Raw genomic sequence first — 20,488 nt, 5'->3', positions numbered from 1 at the left:
TTGTTTGTGGATTCCCTGTCTGGGTCAGTTTGACAGTTGGGCTGGTTGCACCTCACACTAGACAGTGACACAAAGGGAGCTGGGGTGTAGCCTGCATATCCTGATGAGCCATCTGCGCTAGGAGGGAGGGGAGGAGTGGTCACTCACACCTGAAAGGGCTGTGCCTGCCCTCACACAATGCAGTCTCCAAACCCCTGGTGAGTGTCTGGGGCCTGGCCTAGGCAAGGTAGGATTTCACATTCATAAGAGACTTTACTTTGAAGTAGGCCTATTTCAAAGGAGAAATTGGGTATAAGAAGGGCACCCAAAACCACAGACTTTAGAAACACTTCTGGAACCAAGAGGAACCTCTGCCTGGAGAAGAGCTGAATAGCTGAGGAAGAAGAGCTGCCCTGCATGGGACTGTGCTTTGTGGAGCTATCCTGCAGTTGCTGCTTCTGCCAGAGTAAGAGGGCAAAGACTGGACTTTGTGTGCCTTCCATCTTGAGAAGAAATCTCCAAGGGCTTGATCTAGAGCTTGCCTTCTGTTGTTTGAAGTCTCAGGGACAGCAAAGACTTCTCTCTGCCAGCACCTGGAGTCTCTGGAGAGACTCCTACTCCGCCCTGTGGTGCCCATCCAGTTCCTGGGACCCTGAAAGGAGAAGCTGGCAGCCTAAAGACAAGGAAATCCACGCACAGTGCGCCGTGCGGGGAAAAGATTGACGCGACTCCGATCTGCGGCTGAAAAAACGACACGCCGCTGGCTCCGCAGCTGAGAAAATGACGCTCGCAGGAAATGCGACCGAAGAATCGACGCATGGAGCAGGAGAAACGACGCGTAGCTTCGCTAATGGAGGCTGGGAGATCACAACCTGCGCTGCGGGGATTTCGGATCATCGTGTGGCTGGATTTCTGACTCAAGTACCGCAGAGCGGAGTTATTTTTTACGCACACCCGCCCGTGCGGGGTTATTTTTAATGCACACCAGGTACAATTTCACGCTAGCAGTGCTAGTGTGTGTTTAAAACTACTTAATGACTCTTTTTAGCATTTTTATTGATAACTTGACTTGTGTATTGTGGATCTTTGTCGTTTTGGTCTTGTTTTGTTTAGATAAATATTTCCTATTTTTCTAAACCTGTGTTGTGTCATTTTGTAGTGTTTTCATTAAGTTACTGTGTGTGTTGGTACAAATACTTTACACTTAGCACTCTAAGGTTAAGCCTACTGCTCTGCCAAGCTACCAAGGGGGTAAAGCAGGGGTTAGCTGAGGGTGATTCTCTTTTACCCTGACTAGAGTGAGGGTCCTTGCTTGAACAGGGGGTAACCTGACTGTCAACCAAAGACCCCATTTCTAACAAATGTTATATAAAAGCACACTCCCAAACACAGAAGAGTGAAGATTTTTACAATGATAATGAACGAAAAAAGTTATAGGTGGTAAAGCCATTTTTTGCCAGTGAATAACTGAGGATACATTGTTTTGTTAAGCGGTTAATATCAGCAGACAGGTGTTCTTGTGTCTGTCCAATATTTGATCCCTAAGGAATCATGCAGGATGGTTAAAACCCAATATTTTTCTCTTTTTTAGCTTTTAGCCCTTGGCAGTTTGCACCCTGACCTTTTCTTTGTCCCGTTCATGGTTTTCACCTTGACCTCTTCCATTGTTCCATATGTGACAAATGTCATAAGGGACGAAAGGACATAAACATCATCACCATTATTAGAGCCACATCTCCAGGGTGTATAGTCAGCCTGCAGCTGTACCTTGAAATATTGGCACAGTGTCCAGTGACACTTACCCACTATCTTCTAAATTATACCCCCCCAGGTTATTGTGGCATGGATTAGCAAATTTAACGGTACAAATAAGCAAATTTTGTGGCACAAATATGGGAATTTTGCAGCACTTTATTTTGCAATTGTTTCGGCATCAAATGCTAGGATCCTATTTTATGTGGTATTTTACCACATGAAAGTTTACACCAAGGTATTGTGTACAGTATTTATGCTGCCATGTATATATACTGCATGTATCATGTAATATTTATGGTCACCTTCCTTTCACTTTGAGTACTGTGCAATTGTTACTTATGGATGTGTATGTACTTTATGGATAGTAATTCTTTCCAACGGGAAGGCCTATCTGCATTATGTTTGTTTACAATTGAGACAGTTTGTTTTTGGTCAAGGTCTACACGTATGACAAACCTGTTAAGGAATGATAACCATTGAACCTGTATGCTTGTCTCCTTAGGTTTTAATCTTAGCAATGCGTGTGCAATTGTTTTGAGCAGTCCAAATCTATCCCAATATTGTGCTGCTGATTATAATGTAAAAACAATAATGCCCAGATTGATTGTTCTGAGAGGGACTGACGTCTGACTGACAAAATAATTTTGTAAATGCTGTTGCTCCTCTACTCATCTGCAGAACTGGTCACACAGTCCTTATACACTGCTGCAAGCTGTGAAATTACTGGAATTCTGTCAGCCATCACTCGCCAAAAGTTGTCAGTGTTGATCATCTCTGAAACTGGTGCCTTTACTGCTTCTGGGCCTACATGTTCAACATAGAGGCAAAGCTCCAGATCAGGGGCTTCGCTCAAACCAGGGATAGTGGAAAATGCACTCTTGCGGAGGGCCCTAATTCATTTTAAAAAAATCCATGCCCCCTGGCCTACAGGCCCAGGGGGGCTTTTATCTAATTTAGGGCCCTCCGCACACGGGACACGGTTGCATTTCAGGGTAATTTCAGGTTTTTTTTTTAAATGTTTAGGGCCCACCACTCATGTCCCGTACATGGTAGGCCCTAAAATAAATAAATGACCCCCTGCCCGTGTCCCGTAGGCAACAGGCCTCAACATACATAAATGTTCCCCCAGCCTGCCACCCGTGCCAGTGGGCTCTAAACATTTTAATATAAAACAAACAAGCATTTGCAATGCAATGGGTCTCACGTTTACTTGAGTTAAAGCTATTAGTGTTGTAAACTCCTAACCGGACTTTTCTTGCCGCATAAACTGAAAAGTAAAACAGCTTCACATAAGTGAGCCAGCGGCCACCATAAGCGCAAAGCAAACACACAAAACGAAACAGAAGTCCACTTGACTATGGCGGAGGAACGTCGCCGTCCCCCCCTGCCAGCAGCAGGGACGGAGGGGGAGTGCACATCACTCCTCTCAGTGCGCATGTATGTTTGGCTGGCCGTCTCAGGCCGGCCAAACACACAGGCACACTGGGCTCTGTCCAACTCGGCACTGTGTTGTCATGTTGGAGAGAGCAGGCAGAGGCTCCCACTCTACCTCGGAGCACCAGGCCAGGGCACTCTGGCCATTCCTAATGCTGCTGTCATACGAGAGAAGCGTCAGGATTGGTCACTGGGCAGGCTGGGAGCCTGTGCCTGCAGCGAGTGGAGTGGGAGCCAGAAAAGCGGCAATGCTGGGGCGGAGGAGAGTTTCTTTTTTTTTTTTTATCCTTTATGCTGTTGAGCCCCCACCCGCAGCCTTGCCCCTACAGGAGCTGCCTCTGACTGGCATATATTATTAAAATACATCATATCAAAAGCAGATCGCATGAGAGTGGCTTAAAGCTGCAGTGGAAAGAGAGAGCAGTGCAGATAGGTATGATTAATAAGTGAGAGGAACATAATATTTTGTAAAATAATTCTCATTTTTTGGGCTTATAAAACAGATAAGAGAGAATGTGTGTGCTTTGTCAGTGTGTGCGTGCATAAATTCCAGGTGAAACCCAACAGACAACTCACCATACCCAACTGAAAGCACCTGCATCCAACAATTCACCAGAATACACATTTATTAGTGGGGGTATAACATCCCAAATACCCCCCAAAGCTACGCAACTGAGTGTGAGTGAGGATGAGTAAGTGAGAGAATGTGAGTTAGAGCGGTACTAGGCAATTTAGAACTACCGAGAGGAAGGAAGTGAAGAAGTAAATGCAGCTGCCTTTTCACAAACCCCCGTCATGAAGCAGAAGCAAGTCTAGAACATGCGGGACACATTTTTAGTGTACTACCAAAAAAAAAGGCAAAGAGTGAAACAAAGCAACATCTACTAAATTATCAAAGGGGCATGTCCACCTTCAACTGACAGCATGCCTGTGTACATGGACAAAGAACAAGGAAATACTCAATAAAAATCCTGAAATTTGTTACAGGGTACAAACTATTATTTTATGAAAACGAAAGTGTGTCTTTGCCTGGGCACAGAATGTTTTAACATAAAAATGGATGCAGGAAAATGAAGCGCTTGGTGTCCCTGCCACAGAATGCTACAGTCATGTCTATGTCTGGGTGGGACTAATGGACAGGGCAGGCCCATGCATTGTAAAGACCAATAGGACCACCATGGAACAGAATGGAAGAATTCTGGCCCTCCAAAATATGTACTGGTGGGCCCACAAGCACCCCCCCGGTGCAATGTAACCACTGGGTTAAGGAGAGGGCGCTCTATAGGCATAAAGATAGGGTGGTGGGTAAAGTAAGGTTTCATTTTGAGGTGTAGGTTAGCATAGGGTCAGTACACTTACTCTTAAATCTATTTTACTCAATGTAGTGGTAATCTCAGAAGTGGTAATCTCAACAGTGGTAATCCCTGCAGTGATAATCTCAGTGGTAATAATCCCAGTAGTGGTAATCACAGGAGTGGTAATCTCAGCAGTGGTAATCCCTGCAGTGGTAATCCCAGTAGTGGTAATCCCTGCAGTGAATTTCAACTGTGGTAGTCTCAGCAGAGGTAATCCCTGCAGGGGTAATCTCAGAGGTAGTAATCACAGTAGAGGTAGCCTCAGATGTGGTAATCCCTGCAGGGGTAATCTCAGAGGTAGTAGTCACAGCAGTGGTAATCTCAGCAATGGTAATCCCTGCAGTGGTAATCTCAGAGATAGTAATCACAGCAGTGGTAATCTCAGAGGTAGTATTCACAGTGACAAACTGAAAAGTAAAACAGTTTCACATAAGCGAGCTGACAGCCACCATGAGCGCAAAGCAAAATAAGCAAAAATTAAACAGAAGTTCGCACACAGTTAGACCTTTCAACAAAACTGCAATTATCCATGTAACCGGCAAAAGTGAAAATATCCATGTAAGAGGGTCGATGGCATGCAAAGCGCTCAACTTCTGCCCAAAGAGATGGCGCTGCCTACGAAATAAAGAGAAAAAGTAGTGCAGAAACCATATGGAAAACACAGAGCCTCGTATGTTTTCAGTAGTTGGCCGGTGCGCTCGAGGCGGGCTAAATAGCGGAGGAGGCATGACATATGCATGCCTCCCACTAATGAAATCAAGCTTATTTTAAAAGGCAAGTCAACGAACCAACCAAACGGATGGGCTTAACATGGGAGCATGGTTAAAAGCCCACAGAGAGATTACACCAGGGACGGAGCACTTTGCACTCGATCCTATAAAAAGAAAAGGTGTCCAGGCTGCCACCCGTGTCCCTTAGCCTGCAGGCCAAAAACACCATCACATTTCCCAGCCCGGGGCACCTAAAGTGCCCCAGGTGAGGAAAAGTACACAGCACTGTCTGGGACAGGATCAGGGTCCCCCACCAGTGGTCTCCACCTGCAGGCTCCTCTGCTGTCACTGTCTGTCGTCATGTGTGGCCCACAAACAGAATAAGAATGAAATGAAAAGCAGGCAGGGCAGATGAGGAGTACATATACAAACACCACCTCCCTCCTGTGAGACCCTCCTTCTACTGGCCCAGTGGCAAGCCACTGGACCAATACAAGGAGTGTCATAATTCCTTCAAATTTCACAAGCACGAATGTAAAAAGAGTGGCTTTTTACAAAACTACCGATTTCACAAAATGACAAAAATCCAGGGCACTTTCAAAATCAGTAACCACCAGTATCAGTCAGAAAATGGGGGTGATCAGGGCAAAAAGAACGACTTTCCTACAAGGATTAAAATTAAAAAATAAAGATGTCCTGATAGCAATGCAATTGTAAGACCAATTCAGTTTGGAGAGCACGTCTTTTTATCCACGTAAATCTCTGCTTCAATGTGGTGAGTATCTCGTCCTTCTTTAATTGGCCCTTACCACGTGAAGCTGGCTGGTTTTCACAAAGTGAAAAAGAAGGTTGGAGAACTGTAGTGTGCTTGTGTCAGGCCTGTAAAGACTGAAACAAGAAAGAGGGGTAGCAAAATGTGGTGCTTTCACCTACTCCTTAAAAAGCTGTAAGATTGTCAGTTGATCTCAGAGACAGTTCAGTTTGTAGAGTACTATGTATTTGGTAATGAGCAAAGTATTACTACACTCAACAGTTAAGGAACTCTGCACTCAGGAGTGCACTATGCCCAACCTAATTGGACAAGTGGATGGAAAGAAGGATGTGGCCTTACAGACAAAGGTGCCAGGTTCGAAAGTGAAGAATCAGGTTTGAGTCTCAGTCTTGCCTCACCATCCTGTGATTCGATTCTGGGCAAATCACTTAATCTCCCCAGCATTAATAAAAAATGAATGTGAACTTGTGTAATGTAACAGGTGCTCTTTTAAAGCACCCTAATACTTTCCAGTCGGGTCCAGTTTCTGCTATTTAAAAGCACAACAAAACAGAAGAAATAGTAACAATCACAGCGGATAGACAGTAATTAAAGTAAATTAATTTGTACTTGGTCCGTGGTCCACACAAAGACGAGGAAGTTACAGCATTGTACTTGCTGCTGAATTAGAAAGCAGCACAGAAGGGTGATGGTGATGGCAATGAATAGTAAGTAATGGGTCGGCTAAAAGCCCCTTCTTAGAGAGATCTTTTTTAGATACAAAAAATTATGGCCAAGCACCAGCACATGTGCACTGCCAGAAGGCTCAACCTCAAAAGACCATGATAACCAGAGGCATGGTGTGTCCGAAAACACAGAAGCAACAGAAGTAACGTCAAACACCATCTGACCCCAGGTATCAGCACATGAAGCGATTTTAAACAACCTTTCTTCCGATGACACCACAATAACATTTTATTTAAACAACCTTTACAGAAATTGTAAGTCTATGGTAGGTTAATGGCCAGTGGCTTATAAGATTGTACTACTGAATATCGAGGCTATGAATATTGTGGTACAAGAATATCATGGACAAAATACTGAAGATCACAATATCGAAAGGTACGTGGAAATATAAATGTATTAGCTTAACTTCACATCTACGTAGCTTGAAGATATATATGTCATCAAAGTAAATGTCTGTGTTGAGTCGAGTATAGAAAATGTAATACTTTCCTTTCAAAATTTTGGATTCAATATTTTGCCCTCAATATTTGCCTTCCACGATATTGTGGGTGCACCTAATTTACAAGCAGGCACAAGCAATATTCTATATCAAACGATCAATAGTCACCCAAACAGCAATTGAAGCAAAAGAAAAACCTGCAAATAAATAAATGTGTTTACAATATATTGAAGTACAGCTTCCTCATTTGCAATTGCTGGTAATTTGTCAGCAAATTCTTTGATTGTTAATTTACCAGACTTGTAGTTAATGTCTACTAAAGGGGCTATGCATAATACGAAGCGTTCCTTGTTGTGCGGTAATTCCGCTTCAAGAGAAAGCAACGAGGTGTACTGTATTATAGCGCCATAAATATATACAGGCCAGGCTGTCCCATAATGCTAATAAGTCAATGAGTGACCTTCCTTTCACATGCACTGCAACGTGTACTTTGCAGCGATTTGAAGTTATACAAAAAAGGAGCTGATTCCCAAAATCTGCCCAATTGCATGATTACAATTTCTCATTGCTCTGATAAAGTGTGCCTCGAAGTTTCACACAGGTGGCAGTGAAATAAGCACACTGAAAAAACGAAAATCTCACTTATAAGCAAAATAATAACGAGGCAGCTATGGTCACATAAGTTTCACATAAATTGTAACACGGTCAACGGGGGTTGCCTGTCCTACAATAACACTGCGACAGTATTTGTAACTCTAATGACTGATGGGTTTACAGCACAATAAGGAGAAGGAAAAAAATTAACGATGCTTTAACTTACTTTACTAGCGCCTGGAAGCAAGTGCAATTTGACGTAAGGGTCGGACAGGCCGTTATGATCCATTGGCTTCAAGCCCTTGATAAAAAAAAACAATATAAGAAAACAAGAAAGGACAGTAATCAGAACAGTAAGGAGCACAGCTGGTGTCTGCATGTATTTGTTAAAAGCGTTTTCATTACACATTCTCTCACCATCTACAACAATTTCAAGTGTTTACCCATTGCTCCTTAGTAGTTGCTTAATCATATTGTTATCCTATCACATAACTACAGCTGCTTGATAAAATGCGAGCCTGTGTCAGAACTCTGTGTCTGATGAGCCTTGGAACGCAGGACCATCAGGAAGCGCGAGCTGGGGGCCTCTGCCAGTGACGCACAAGCGGCGCGCGCCCCGCCGGCTACTATAATCGCAGAAGGCTGCTATTTCAGCTTCTTCCCCTAGATGCCATCAACATATACAGCGAGGGTTAATTAATTACAGTGGGCCTCGTAGTAGTTTTGGGAAAACACAGCCTTTGTGCCAAGGATAATTACTTATTTACAAAAGCCTCTTTGATGCGCGAAGGAGTCAGTATTTCCAGAAGGGCATACGGCCACAGACATATAATCTCGGTAATTAATCTGCTGCTCATTCATTGTGATTAAACAGTAAGCACAGCTTTTCTTTTATTTGTTTTTTTGAGGTGCGGCGGTATTATTTCAGCAGTCGCGGTACTTTCCCTATACTAAAGACGGCTTTTCTTTACCCTAGGCTTCAGGCTGGTCTCTAGGGGGCGGTGGGGCGTGTCGGTGGCTCACTTCTCCCTGTGTCCCAGCCCTTACAGAGCATTTCTTCCATCATCAAAGTAGGCCTAGTCTAACTTTCACACCAAGGGGGCTTCTCACAGTCTGCCACAATCAACTAGAAGTCGGCGTCGGCTCAACATCCTGTGATTCTGGGCAAATTATTCAATCTCCCTGTGTTTACCAAAAATGAATATCTCTTTGAGTAATGTAACAGGTGCTCATGTAAAGCGCTCCAATATTGTGGGGTCGAGTTCGCGCCATATAACACTGCAAAAAAATAATAATAAAAAACTGGCGCTATAGTATTTATACTTGTGAAATCATTTACCCGGATCTAATATTATCAGAGCCACTGGAATTATGCAGCAGGGGAGGACCAAAAATGATGCATGGTTGTCTAAGTTGTGTGGTCTAATGCAACCCATTTTGTTGCAGTATTATATGTCTATGGTGGCGTTTCTACATATGAACATGGTGTTTGGGAAGGTTTCACCTCACTGGTGTCAGTTTAGGACCTAAATACAGCAATCAACAATGGAAATGTATGTGATAACATCTAGCAGTATTTTTAGTAATTTTTGATCCAGCCATGCTGAAACATTTTATGTGTTACAATGCAAAATGTATGCAGAAGATGATGAGTTATGTGGAAAGTACGGCAAATCTATACTTATGCAGGAATCGCTGCAGCTGCAGAATCGATTAATTAGAGTGGCCGTGACTATTATACACCATATACAATTCTAGATGTGTAACTGCATAGGCATACGAGTTCTCCTCAAAGTGTCAACGGTTACAGCTTTTGAGGAGTACTCCTAGAATTTTTTGACAATTTCAAAACAGTTTATAATCTGCTCCAAATGTAGATTTAAGTATATGGGTGTAGATTTGCATATGTTTTGGAGGGATGGGAGGTCCGAATTTACTTTCAGAGCATGGATTAAGTGTACTATGTTAGCGGGCATGGACTTAGAAGCCATGGTGGTGGACACTTTTTTTTAGAGCTCCGCACAAGCCCCAGTCCTTCATAAATCCTAGTAGGAGGAGGCCATCCAAGGTCTTTTCTGCACTTCGGGGACACATTAAGAAGGAAAACCAAACAGAAACCCCTGGTTTAAAGAAATGCTTCTGATACTGGGACATCAAGTGAGGAGGCGGCTCACACTGTGGAGCGCAAGCTGGCGATGGCAAAGGGGATGCCCACAATTTGGTTGGGCTCTTTTGTAGATTTATATAGCGCAAAGACGACACAAAGATATTGGAGTGCTTTACATGAGCACAAGTTACATTACACACAGATTAATTTTTCTTAAGGCACAGAGAGCTTAAGTGATTTGTCCAGAATCACAGGATGTTGAACTGATGCCCAGACTAGAACCTGGTTCCCCAGTTCCAAAGTCGGCAGCTCTGTCTGTAAGGCCACATCCTCTCCCTTGCCTTGATCTCTTAGATTGCCTCTGCTGAGGTGCTGTGGGATCTTCAGAGAGTATGGCATTTGCAATGGCCCAGTGGAAAGACTCCTGACACTGGGAGCTGTGAAGGGAGCAGACGACTGCTACACTCAAAGCTCTTCATCCCTATTTACGCTCATACCTTTCCATGAAACTGACATTTTCAGATGCTGACCAAGAGTCAAGGTACGCTCAACTTCTCCTCAAAGCAAGTGATTCATGAACCAATCCTTTCCCTAAAGCACCACAAGAATCTTGAACTCCCTCCTGTCGAGCCTTCTCCTAACCACGTCAAGTCACCTTCAAAAAAGACCTCAAAGCTCTTCACTTTGGTTTAGGCCAGGTGTCATTCACTCCTACCTGCTACCCACCAATCCCATATCATCCTCAATCACCTGCTTTTTATTGCATTTTTTTGCTTCTAATATGGGGGAAGCATTCATGCAATTTTTAATGTTAATGTATATTGTCTTTTTGTTATTAATATGTTCTGGCTTTATTGTAAAGCGTTCTAATTTTACTGGGCCATGTCCTCATTATATCAAATCATAACACTATAAATAAAATAAATAAACTAGTCATTGCCTGCCTCCCAGCAGCCAAACCTGCTGAGTGTGGAGGTTCGGGTCTGACAATAATACATGGGGGTGCTTTCCTTCTCCCCACCTCATTGGGAGTAAACACTGAGGAGGTAAAGGTCTAGTGATACACGAGGAAAGGGTACTCTAGGCAGCTGAGACAGCTGAGCAGAGACACTTTGGCGAGCCCTCTCAGAATGGGACAGTTGAGCCCAGACAGAGAGATGATGGTATGTTGGGCCTAGGTGACTCAAGTACACTTGAAGCTGGGGAGTCCAGTGTGGTGATCGCAGAGGACTCAGAGACCTGAACAGCTGGAGCCCTTCTAGAAAGTCTCCACTACAGGTCTCTGGACCATCTAGAACCCAAACAACGTACTCCTGGCTGTTGGGGGACAAACAACCCTGATTAATATACATGACGACTGTCTCACACAATGTCTGGTTTGGATTCCAAAGTCTGCTTCAATCTGAGTCTTACGCCACTCCAAATTACTTTGGCTTCATGACACGCCTACTGGTATGCTGCTGGACCACACATTCCACTTCAGGCCAGGGCAGACAACAGACCTGAGGGTAGGCAGGTCCTTGTGCATTTGAACACTTATCAATAGATCATGCCACACCAAATTGGCTGGAAAAAGCATTGAAATATTTTCACTCTAAGACAATATCACTTTAAACTAAGACCAAGATGGTGAAAGACAAACTGGTTTAGGCCGCTCGCCAGGGAACAGTGCCTCCTTACAGCTGACTCAGCAGACTGACACGAAGCAAACAGACCCAAAAGGTGCAACGCTGGGTGACCAAAGACATCAAACTCCAAGCTGTATAATCCTCAAGCGAAGCACTAGAAACTAAGATCAAAGATTGGAATACGATTGGATGTGTCATTCCTCCAACCAAGCCAGAGAAATGCTGTCCAAAGCGTTAACGCAGCTGATACCAGAGTGGAACAAATACTTGGGATTTCACCTTAATGGCCCAGAAGTCTTTGGCCTATCTGAAAATCTAGTCCCCGTGCTAGGCCATATCCACAGGGGGACACAGTCCTGGATGCCACTACCTTCGTGTATGAAGGAGAGAATTGCCATCAGACTTGCGTGTGGAAACTCTGTATTCACAGATGCTGTGTTTTTGAAAACCCTATATACCAGGCCTGGGGTTGTCCCTAAAAACTCAAAAAAGGTATGGAACATACGGGAAGAGTTTTATGCAGATGAAATATAACTTGAAACGCCACACCCTGCTTCCCAACCTCAACTGACATCGGGACGAATCGCCAATTCGTTTATACAGTCGACATGCACACTCTCCTTCTCTGTTTCTCTACCATATCCTTGTATATCTAACCGCAATTGGGGAAGGGAGAGAACCATATTAATGCCAAATGTATCTGAGTAATTTCTATTATGTTTGTCAATAAAGAAATTTGTTTAAAAAAAAAAAAAGAGTCCTACGGGAGATTTTGGAATCTTTGTTTTATTTCTCTTTTGCACCAGTGCATGCCTGCATCCTGCAATATGACCATGGAGTAAATTATTTATTTTATCTCATCTATGACAGGCCAGAATGGCATTGAGGTGTCTTCACAACATAAAACGTGCGTTCAGTTCGTCCCAACTGTGTGCTCGGCTCTAGTTTGTGTGAAAAGTAGCAGAATTAAGAAACCGTGGTTAAGTCCACTGCACATGAGCGCTGGTGATCTACACCCTTCCAGACAGGTCTAGGTATTTCAGAAACTTTGTCAAAAGGCCAAAAGCCTGGACATATAAAGATCGATTTCTTTTGCAATACGGTGTATCTTTTAACCCTATTTTCAACATTTCAAATTGAAAACACAAGTGAGGGTCAACATCAGTCTTCCTGCATCTTGGGTGATATTTTGTCATGCCACACGCCGCCTCCCTTTCTGTTCTTTCACCACTTACCGCTCTTTAAGAAAGCCACCCCACTTTCATGTCAACATGAACGCTCACTTCAGACGGGTGTGTTTGCTTGATGACCTAAGGCACGCCAGACACTGTGGTCTTGATTTGCTTCTACTGAACTAACACTTCTTCCTGACAACAACTATTTGTAGGTGAAAAGCCCAGCGCTGATAACTAGGTTCATGATTACAAGGATTTAGGGGGCCGAATCCCATAGTGCTCGTCATGTGGCCTGGAATGGTACACTGCAGGTGACATCACTCAAGGTCATTCTGATTATCCCAGTCTTTAAGGGGTTAAGTTTACAGGGCCAAAAATACCAGACCCGGTAATACCCTGGGAAACACTGAACCTGGATGCAGAGCTGGGAATTGGGGGGGCTCTGCTGTCAGCTGTTGCGCTTCCCCCCACCTGCCCTGCTTCTCCCAGCCCTGCCTTCAGCTACTGTGCCTGCCCCGGCTCCCCAGGCCCCTGCCGGTCATACCACAGGCTAAAAGAAAGCACTCCCACTCACTCACCTCCTGCTCCAATCAGAGATTCCAGCACCCTGGCATTCTTAAACTTAAATCAAGAGGTTCCCAATAGGACTCCTATTGGGAACCTATGAGTCTTTCTCTGTCCAGAATCCCCTGACGTTTTTGCTGGTGTTTTTATTCCATTATCTTGGTTGGGAGGCAGCTGAACAGAGCATCATATCCGAAGAAGCACTCCTTGCATATAGTCTCTGCTACGTCAGCATCCAACCTTTCCCTGAAGTGTGATTTACACCAGAATGTTCTAGTATTGTTTATTCTTTCTTTGTATTTTTCTACAGGGCACTCTCTCACTGTGAAGAAGCATAGGTTCTGTATCTCAAATGGGAGACAGTGCCATATTATCTGATGTTATAAAGCAAAACATCATCTAGGGTTGCTTCATTATACTATAACAAAACTTTTAAACTGAGGTAATGGAATTAACTTAGTCGTTAAAAATCCAGTGTTTAAGCCTTTTTTCTAAAGCTTTGAGTTGGCTGTAATAGACAATGGCAAACAGAAAGCAATTACAAACAGGTGCAACCTGAAAGGAACAACCTCCCAACCATGTGCAGCAAAAATAACGCACAGTCAAAATTCTGTTGCACTCACATCTCTCACAGTATGACATAATTGGCGGGCAGAGGCATAGTAGTGCATTCTTATGACCAGGAAAGCTACACCCCTTTTTGGGATGGGTCTTCAACAGAGCCTGCACTGCATGCACTCTCGCTTGCAAGACGTACTGTGTACAGTAAAGAGCTTAGAGCCCCACCCATTGCTTACTGTTTGTTGGCTTTGTTGCCACTCTTCTTTACTGATTTCAAATTGGCCAGCACAGGCCAAGCATCACTTCCATTTCTTTCAGTGGAGCATGGAACAAGCATAGATTGATTCAACGTAATTAGTGTCCGTCCGCTGCTTGCGCTGTGATTCAGGTACTATTTTTATTTCCCCCTCCCACTCTCTTTCCCCATACAGCCCTCCTTCCTCTTTCCATTATTGCTGCTTCCTCCCCCCTCACTCGGGTTGCTTTCCCCCTCCCATTATTGCTGCTACCATCCTCCTCCCCACGCCTCCTATGTGTGGCTTCTCACCACGCTCTTTTTTTTTTTTTTTTAGCTCTTTTGTTATTTTTTTAACACATTGCACATAGCACGGCTGCTCTGCAACATAGCTTAAAAAAGGGATAAGACATGGTCAACGCTGGCCGCATCATAGCACTTTTTTTTCTTAACTTTGAGCTCTGTTGTCACAAAGCAGTGCAAGCTGCTGTGCATTTCTAAAAAAAACATTGGCAAAGCCAACAGATCTTTTATAGGCGAGACCTAATGGCTTTGCCAAAGCTTGTTCCAGATTTGGGTGTCACGGGCAGCGGAGGAAACAGGGAGATGTGCTTATCGGGTCCCCCTTACACCTTCTTCCAATTAGGCCACTTCTGGTGTACGGGGAGGAGGGATATCAAGACTTAATTGCAGTTTCATCTCTGGCTATCCTCTTTTACAGGACATTGAGATTGTTGACATTGTTATTGGTTGTGCAGATTCCAACACGCTGCTGGTGGAGTTACAAGGCGTTCAAATAGTTTTGGTATAAAAAAATCAACCAAGGAAAAGTGCCAAAAGAGAGGGGTTTGTGACAATACCTTTGAAATCAGTCAGCGATGCTCTGATTGAAAGCAATGGTGTTCCTTTGTTGCTGGGCCAGTTGCAAACCTGATCTGCTTTGTGGTTGTCCTGTGAACACTCCACCATGGTTGTGAGTTACCTTCTCATGGACTATGGTCTCCATGTGCAGGGAAAATCCCTTTGAAGCCATTAAATGTTATGTATTTGACGTTATGTAGCCCTGGTGCTTGTTGGTTAATCAGTCTGGCAGCTAGAGGAGGTTGCAGCATCACTGGTTGCTTTTGGATTGCCAGTAAGCTAATACATTACCTTCTGTAGTTAACCACTAACATATTTTTTACTAACAAAATTGCGTGCTGACTCTTATTTGATCTGATTTGTTGTAGCGCATGTTTTATGCATGTGTGTTGATGAGTCCGGGTTGGTTGTTTGGCCATTAGATATCAGTGCTATGATGTTGGCAGATCTCAATGTGGGAGCTGGTGCAAACTTAAAGAATTTGTAAGAATGCATGAATGGCCAGGTCACTAATGTTCAGATGTGCTGCTTTTTACTGCTTTGGAAGTAGAATACACAGTTAATAATTATTTGGGGCTGCTGTATAATGTAACCGTAGAAGTATTGTATGCTGTGTAGGGACACCTGAAGCCCAAAAGACGAGATATGCTCTCTACGTTTCACATGCAAAACAAAGCACAAAACATTTTCATAGCTATTCAGCTAGAGGTGTTCTGACTCTCCCATAAAGAGAAGTTAACGCAGACTCGGGCTTCAGTGATGCCAGGAAATATATACGTTGGAGGTGACAAATGGGCATTGTCACCATTCACTTCCGTAAATTATCATTCTTGTAATATATGCTGCAAGAGATGAAGGTTCAAGGAATCTGGTGAAGGGATTGATAGGGTATTGGTCAAATATGTTAGACCTCCAATGAGTTTAAGTTTCAGTACACCTGCCACCCTTTACAAAGGAATTGTTTAAATGTCCTGCTGATTATTGTGGTTTTTGAAGAAAGGCCTGGGTGCAATGAGACAAAGTAATGGGCCCAGCATCACATAATTTGGTTGTAGGAGCAAATGGAAACATGTTTATCAGGCCTCCTAGAGCTTTCAGGTTTCCTGCTGGAGGCATGTGTAGCTCACCGAGCTCAGGAATTTTCTTTGAATCATGGGACTTGAAATTCTGGTTTTCGAATGGGTTAACTAGAACTACAAACCCCAGGATGCAATCACAAACAGATGCACTGGATGAGTCATCTATAATACCACCTGGTTATTTTATTAACAAATTAGATTGAAGAACATGCCTGACTTCTGTATCTCTAGTATTGTGCTTTTGTCTTACGTGGCTATTTAAAGATGGTGGAGGCTGAGTATCTTTTGGCGGTAGTGGGAAAAAAATATAAGATACTATGAGTATCTTTTGGCGATTCGTATGATCCCCAAGCTACCAAGCCCAGTCAAATGTAGCTTACTTTATTACACTATAGCATACGGGCACCTTATTTCGAATCATGAGATTTAATTTGCTACATCAGTGTATTCTGGGATTTGTAGGACTAGTTTATTTAAAATCACCAGAGGACTCAATTGACTGGACAGTCACCACCACCAACACTAGATCCCCACCCTCAAGAAAACAAAAACGTATGTGTCTTTTCCGTCCTTCTCCGCCACTCCCCTGAAGCACTTACACCACACACCAGTATCAGTATTTTATAAATGGCTGAGGAAGTCCTATGATATGTTTCTAAGAAAATATGTCCTATCAATTTGGAAAATTAACAGTAATAAGAGGGCCTTTATTTTAAGCCTGTCTTTGTACATTTTCCTATTTACACCCCCAACTACCATCGATGGCCTGCGTTAACTCACCACAGGAGAAGAGGAAATAATAATTAAATCCCCAAAACGCGGTAGTGGGAAAACAAAATATTGGAGAAACTTTCCTGGAATCCTCCCCTCCCGCCTACACCCCTGCTTCTCCCCCTCATGCCAGTGTCTTCGTGTGGGTGCTGAGATAAAATGTCCTTCATGGGTGTAAGCACATAGATGCCACGAGCCGGCCTGCTCCTTCATAGGTGAGCCGTAGGTCATGACATTTGAACAATATCCTCTTGCGTTTTTATTTAGCACTACGGGCTTCTCTTTCATCGATGAGCCACATGCCATGATCTATCTGAAGGCCCCTTCCGCTGGAACGGGATGCTGAGGATGAGGTAAAGTGGTCACAGTTGACAGATGTGGCTAAAAGAGGAAAATGAGAGTGCAATAACAGCGAGGAAGGAATAGAAGGAAGCAGCACATATTAGTAGGGGGCCAAAGACCTGGAAACAAGATGAAATAACTTGAAATCCTGCCCAAGCAAACAAAGGCCCTTATCACCAGCCTCAAGGTTGGTGAACCATGTTGGATGTCTGAGACCCCATTCAAACAAAGGGATGTTATTACGTGAACTACTTCTGTTGTGTTGTGTGGAAGCTGATGTGGGCACTTATTTAGGCTCGCCCTGAGGCTTTTCTGCGGCTTGATCATGGCTTTGAGGCAGCTGGCTCCAAACTTCGCAGACGAGCCTGTGGCCTCTCTTATGTGGGTGGGAAATATTTCCCAGATGATTGACAGTACTCCGTTATATGAGGAAAAAGGCCCTAGAGATGACACCCCACACTAGAATCAATGAGCTTGCCAAAATATAATTGATTGTCCCATTGGGTCCAAACAAAAAGAATAGAGAAAAAATCCTACCTGACATTGGACGGAACAAGAAGCCCCCTTTTCCAGAAGCCAAAGAGAAAACCAATCCTCCCACAATGACCCACTTGAGAATCTGAAGTGCGCCTTTTTGGCCAAGACTTCAAAACTCTATGCCAAAATGCAAGACCTACTTTTCTCACAAGAGGAACCTCTAGAGGTCAGATGCAAGAGGAAGATCAGTCAAGTTCCTTGGATGAGGAAGGTGTTTACATGTCTGACAATTCAGAGAGTTATCCAGAGGAAGAGCACTGTTTTGACTACCTCAGGGTTCTAAATGAGACCACATTCCATGAAGAAGTCATGACTATGGTTACAGAAACACCCTCTATTATCCAAATCCTGAAATGCCTCTTTGATCCAGAAGGCACTGTCAATCTCCAGTCCACAGATTAGATATGATCACCGCAGAGAGCAGTCAACTTACAATCAGGCAGCTTAAGGCATTGGCCAAGGTGGATAGGAAGTGCCTTCAAGCTGCCCTTTCTAGAAGGCAATGTGGTTGCTACCCCAGAAGTAAATCCAAAATGACCACCTTTATCAGTAAAGTCTCCAGGGGTCACAATAAGGGGCTGGATCACGTCTGGCACAGTTGCCAGGCCAAAACTGACAGGCCCATTATGAAAATCCTAGATATGACTTCCTCAACCAGACAACAGCAGACCCTATTTTATCAGTGTTGGGACACTAGGCGAATGAGCTCATTGTATGCCTTGGAACAGCAATCATCCATTAACAATGGAAACGTGCTGCATTCTAATATGCATGGATCTCAAATTGGGCAACTTGGCTTATTCACAAGCAGGATCCACTACCCAAAGGCTCCTCCTCAGAGATCTTTTCATTAAAGGAGTGGATCATTTCATGGCCACTTTTATAGCCGTGGGAAAGGCTCAATTCTCTCTTAAAATGTATTTAGCCCTCTTTTTTTTTAATCAAAGCCAGTCGGGTAGAGATCAAACCACCGGCCGTTCCCTCCAACAGATCCCCTCAGATTTATGCAGGCTAATGCCAGAACAGGTGAGAAGACAAATTTGCAGATTTCTTCTACAGAGTTTGAGTAGACAGAGATGAGTACCGAGGTAAGAGGAAGTAACTCAATCGACTCTGGATTTGCATGCAAGCCAAACCCCATAAGAAGGAATTCACTTGATGGGGAGAACCAACATTTTTGTATATCTCTGGGACAAGTTGACCAGAGATGCATGGGTTCTTCAAATAGTTCAGGGATTTCTATGGCTCCCCAGTGTAGGCTTCTTGGATGCACTACATCTATTTTTCTGGTAGACAAGGTGATCGTTGAACTGCACATAAAAGGAGTGATCAGACAGATCTAAACAGGTTTCTGTGCAACATCTGCTTAGTCGAGATAGGCACAAATGTTTCCACATTGTGATAAGTTTTAAAGATCTCCATCATGGACCGTGTACTGACATTTTAAGATGTAGGGGATCCACCTTTTAAAGACATCTTCATATGATACAATTGGATAGTGAGCCTTAACCATTCCAAATGTCCTACCCCATTCTAGATCTCTCTAGTTTGTATAGAAGAGCCACATTCTCCTGCTGTTCAGACCTCTGTCCAGCCTTTGGTGTGTCAACAAGGTCTTATGACGACCACTGGAAGAGTTCTTCAGAATGTTAGGGATGAAACTAATTGTTTACTGGGCCAACATGATTTTCTTGAACAAGGACAGACTAATGCGGTTATCTTCCTTGACCTTAGCCAAAGAGACTCACCAGAACATCAGGTTTCTGATCAATATTGCAACATCAGGCGTCTGACTGAAGAAAGTAAAAGATTTTCTGGGATTCTCAATTGATTCAACTTCAGCAAATCGCCATCTGCCAAAAGCAAATATCAAAATCATAACAAAGGAGATACACAAGACCATCTTGTAAGAATCAGATAGTCGGCTACCTTGGAAGACAACTAACAAAAGTAGTGGGATTCCTTTTTTTCTATATCAGAAATATTTCTGGACCCTCTTTGTTACTGAGCCTGCCAGAGGTTAACTATAGCTCATTTGTAGAAAAACCTTTATTATTCAAAAGTGATTCTCTGCCAAGATTCTTGAAAAGCACATCAATCAGGAATTAGCCAATTATCTTCTAGCCCTTAGTTTTCTTGATTCCTTTCAGCACGAGTTTTGAGAATATCATAGTATGGGATGCACCATCATTGCCACTTCAGACTCCATACGTAGACAGGTGGAGCGGGGGAGGGGAGGTGTGGGGTGGTGGAACTGCAATCCTGGTAATATTGGACTTGTCTTCAGCTTTTGACATCATCTCTTTCCAGTTGATGGTGCAGCGGCTGCAGCAGGCAGGGTAACAAGATGCCACTTTGGGGGTGGTGGAATCCTTTCTGAGTGACAGATCTATTGGAGTTAGCTGTGGGGACTATAGAACAGCTCCATTTCAGCTTCCTTTTGGAGTCCCTCAAAGGTCCTCCCTCAGTCCTACCTTTTTCAGTCTATACGTGGCCCCTCTGACAAAACTGGTCCCCACATGTGGTTTCCAGGTCTCTTCGTACGTGGACAACACTCAGCTTATTGTGTCTATCAGTGATAATTGGGGAAAGGTGGCAAATAGGTTCCACAATTGCGTGAGGGAAGTTAGCCGGTGGATGAGCCAGAATTGGCTGAAAATGAATGGGGACAAAACTGAGATCCTGGTATTTGGGGAGGATAGGTCTATTTGGAGTAATCATAGGTGGTCTGAGGGTTTTACCGTCTTCCATAACAGTAGCTAAAAATTTGGGGGTATGTTTGACAACATTTTGACATTTGACATCCAGGTCAATAGAACAGTGAATGTCTGTTTTTGGATGGTTAAAATACCAAAAAGTATTAC

At 43.6% G+C, this 20,488-nt stretch overlaps 1 protein-coding gene across 2 annotated transcripts in view; it reads right to left on the bottom strand.

Annotated features, from left to right (window-relative positions):
* DOC2B (double C2 domain beta) overlaps nucleotides 1-20,488 on the bottom strand; it is a 1,627,913-nt gene that overhangs the window by 1,043,235 nt on the left and 564,190 nt on the right. For both annotated transcript variants that reach the window (XM_069226394.1, XM_069226395.1), the window contains one exon: nucleotides 7,991-8,065. In XM_069226394.1, the coding sequence (XP_069082495.1) occupies nucleotides 7,991-8,065 (75 nt within the window). The remainder of the gene's footprint in view (nucleotides 1-7,990; nucleotides 8,066-20,488) is intronic.

Source organism: Pleurodeles waltl, chromosome 3_1 (assembly GCF_031143425.1).
Source record: "Pleurodeles waltl isolate 20211129_DDA chromosome 3_1, aPleWal1.hap1.20221129, whole genome shotgun sequence".
NCBI lineage: Eukaryota > Metazoa > Chordata > Amphibia > Caudata > Salamandridae > Pleurodeles > Pleurodeles waltl.
The sequence above is the reverse complement of the archived record's forward strand: the minus strand, read 5'-3'. Positions and strand labels throughout refer to the sequence as shown.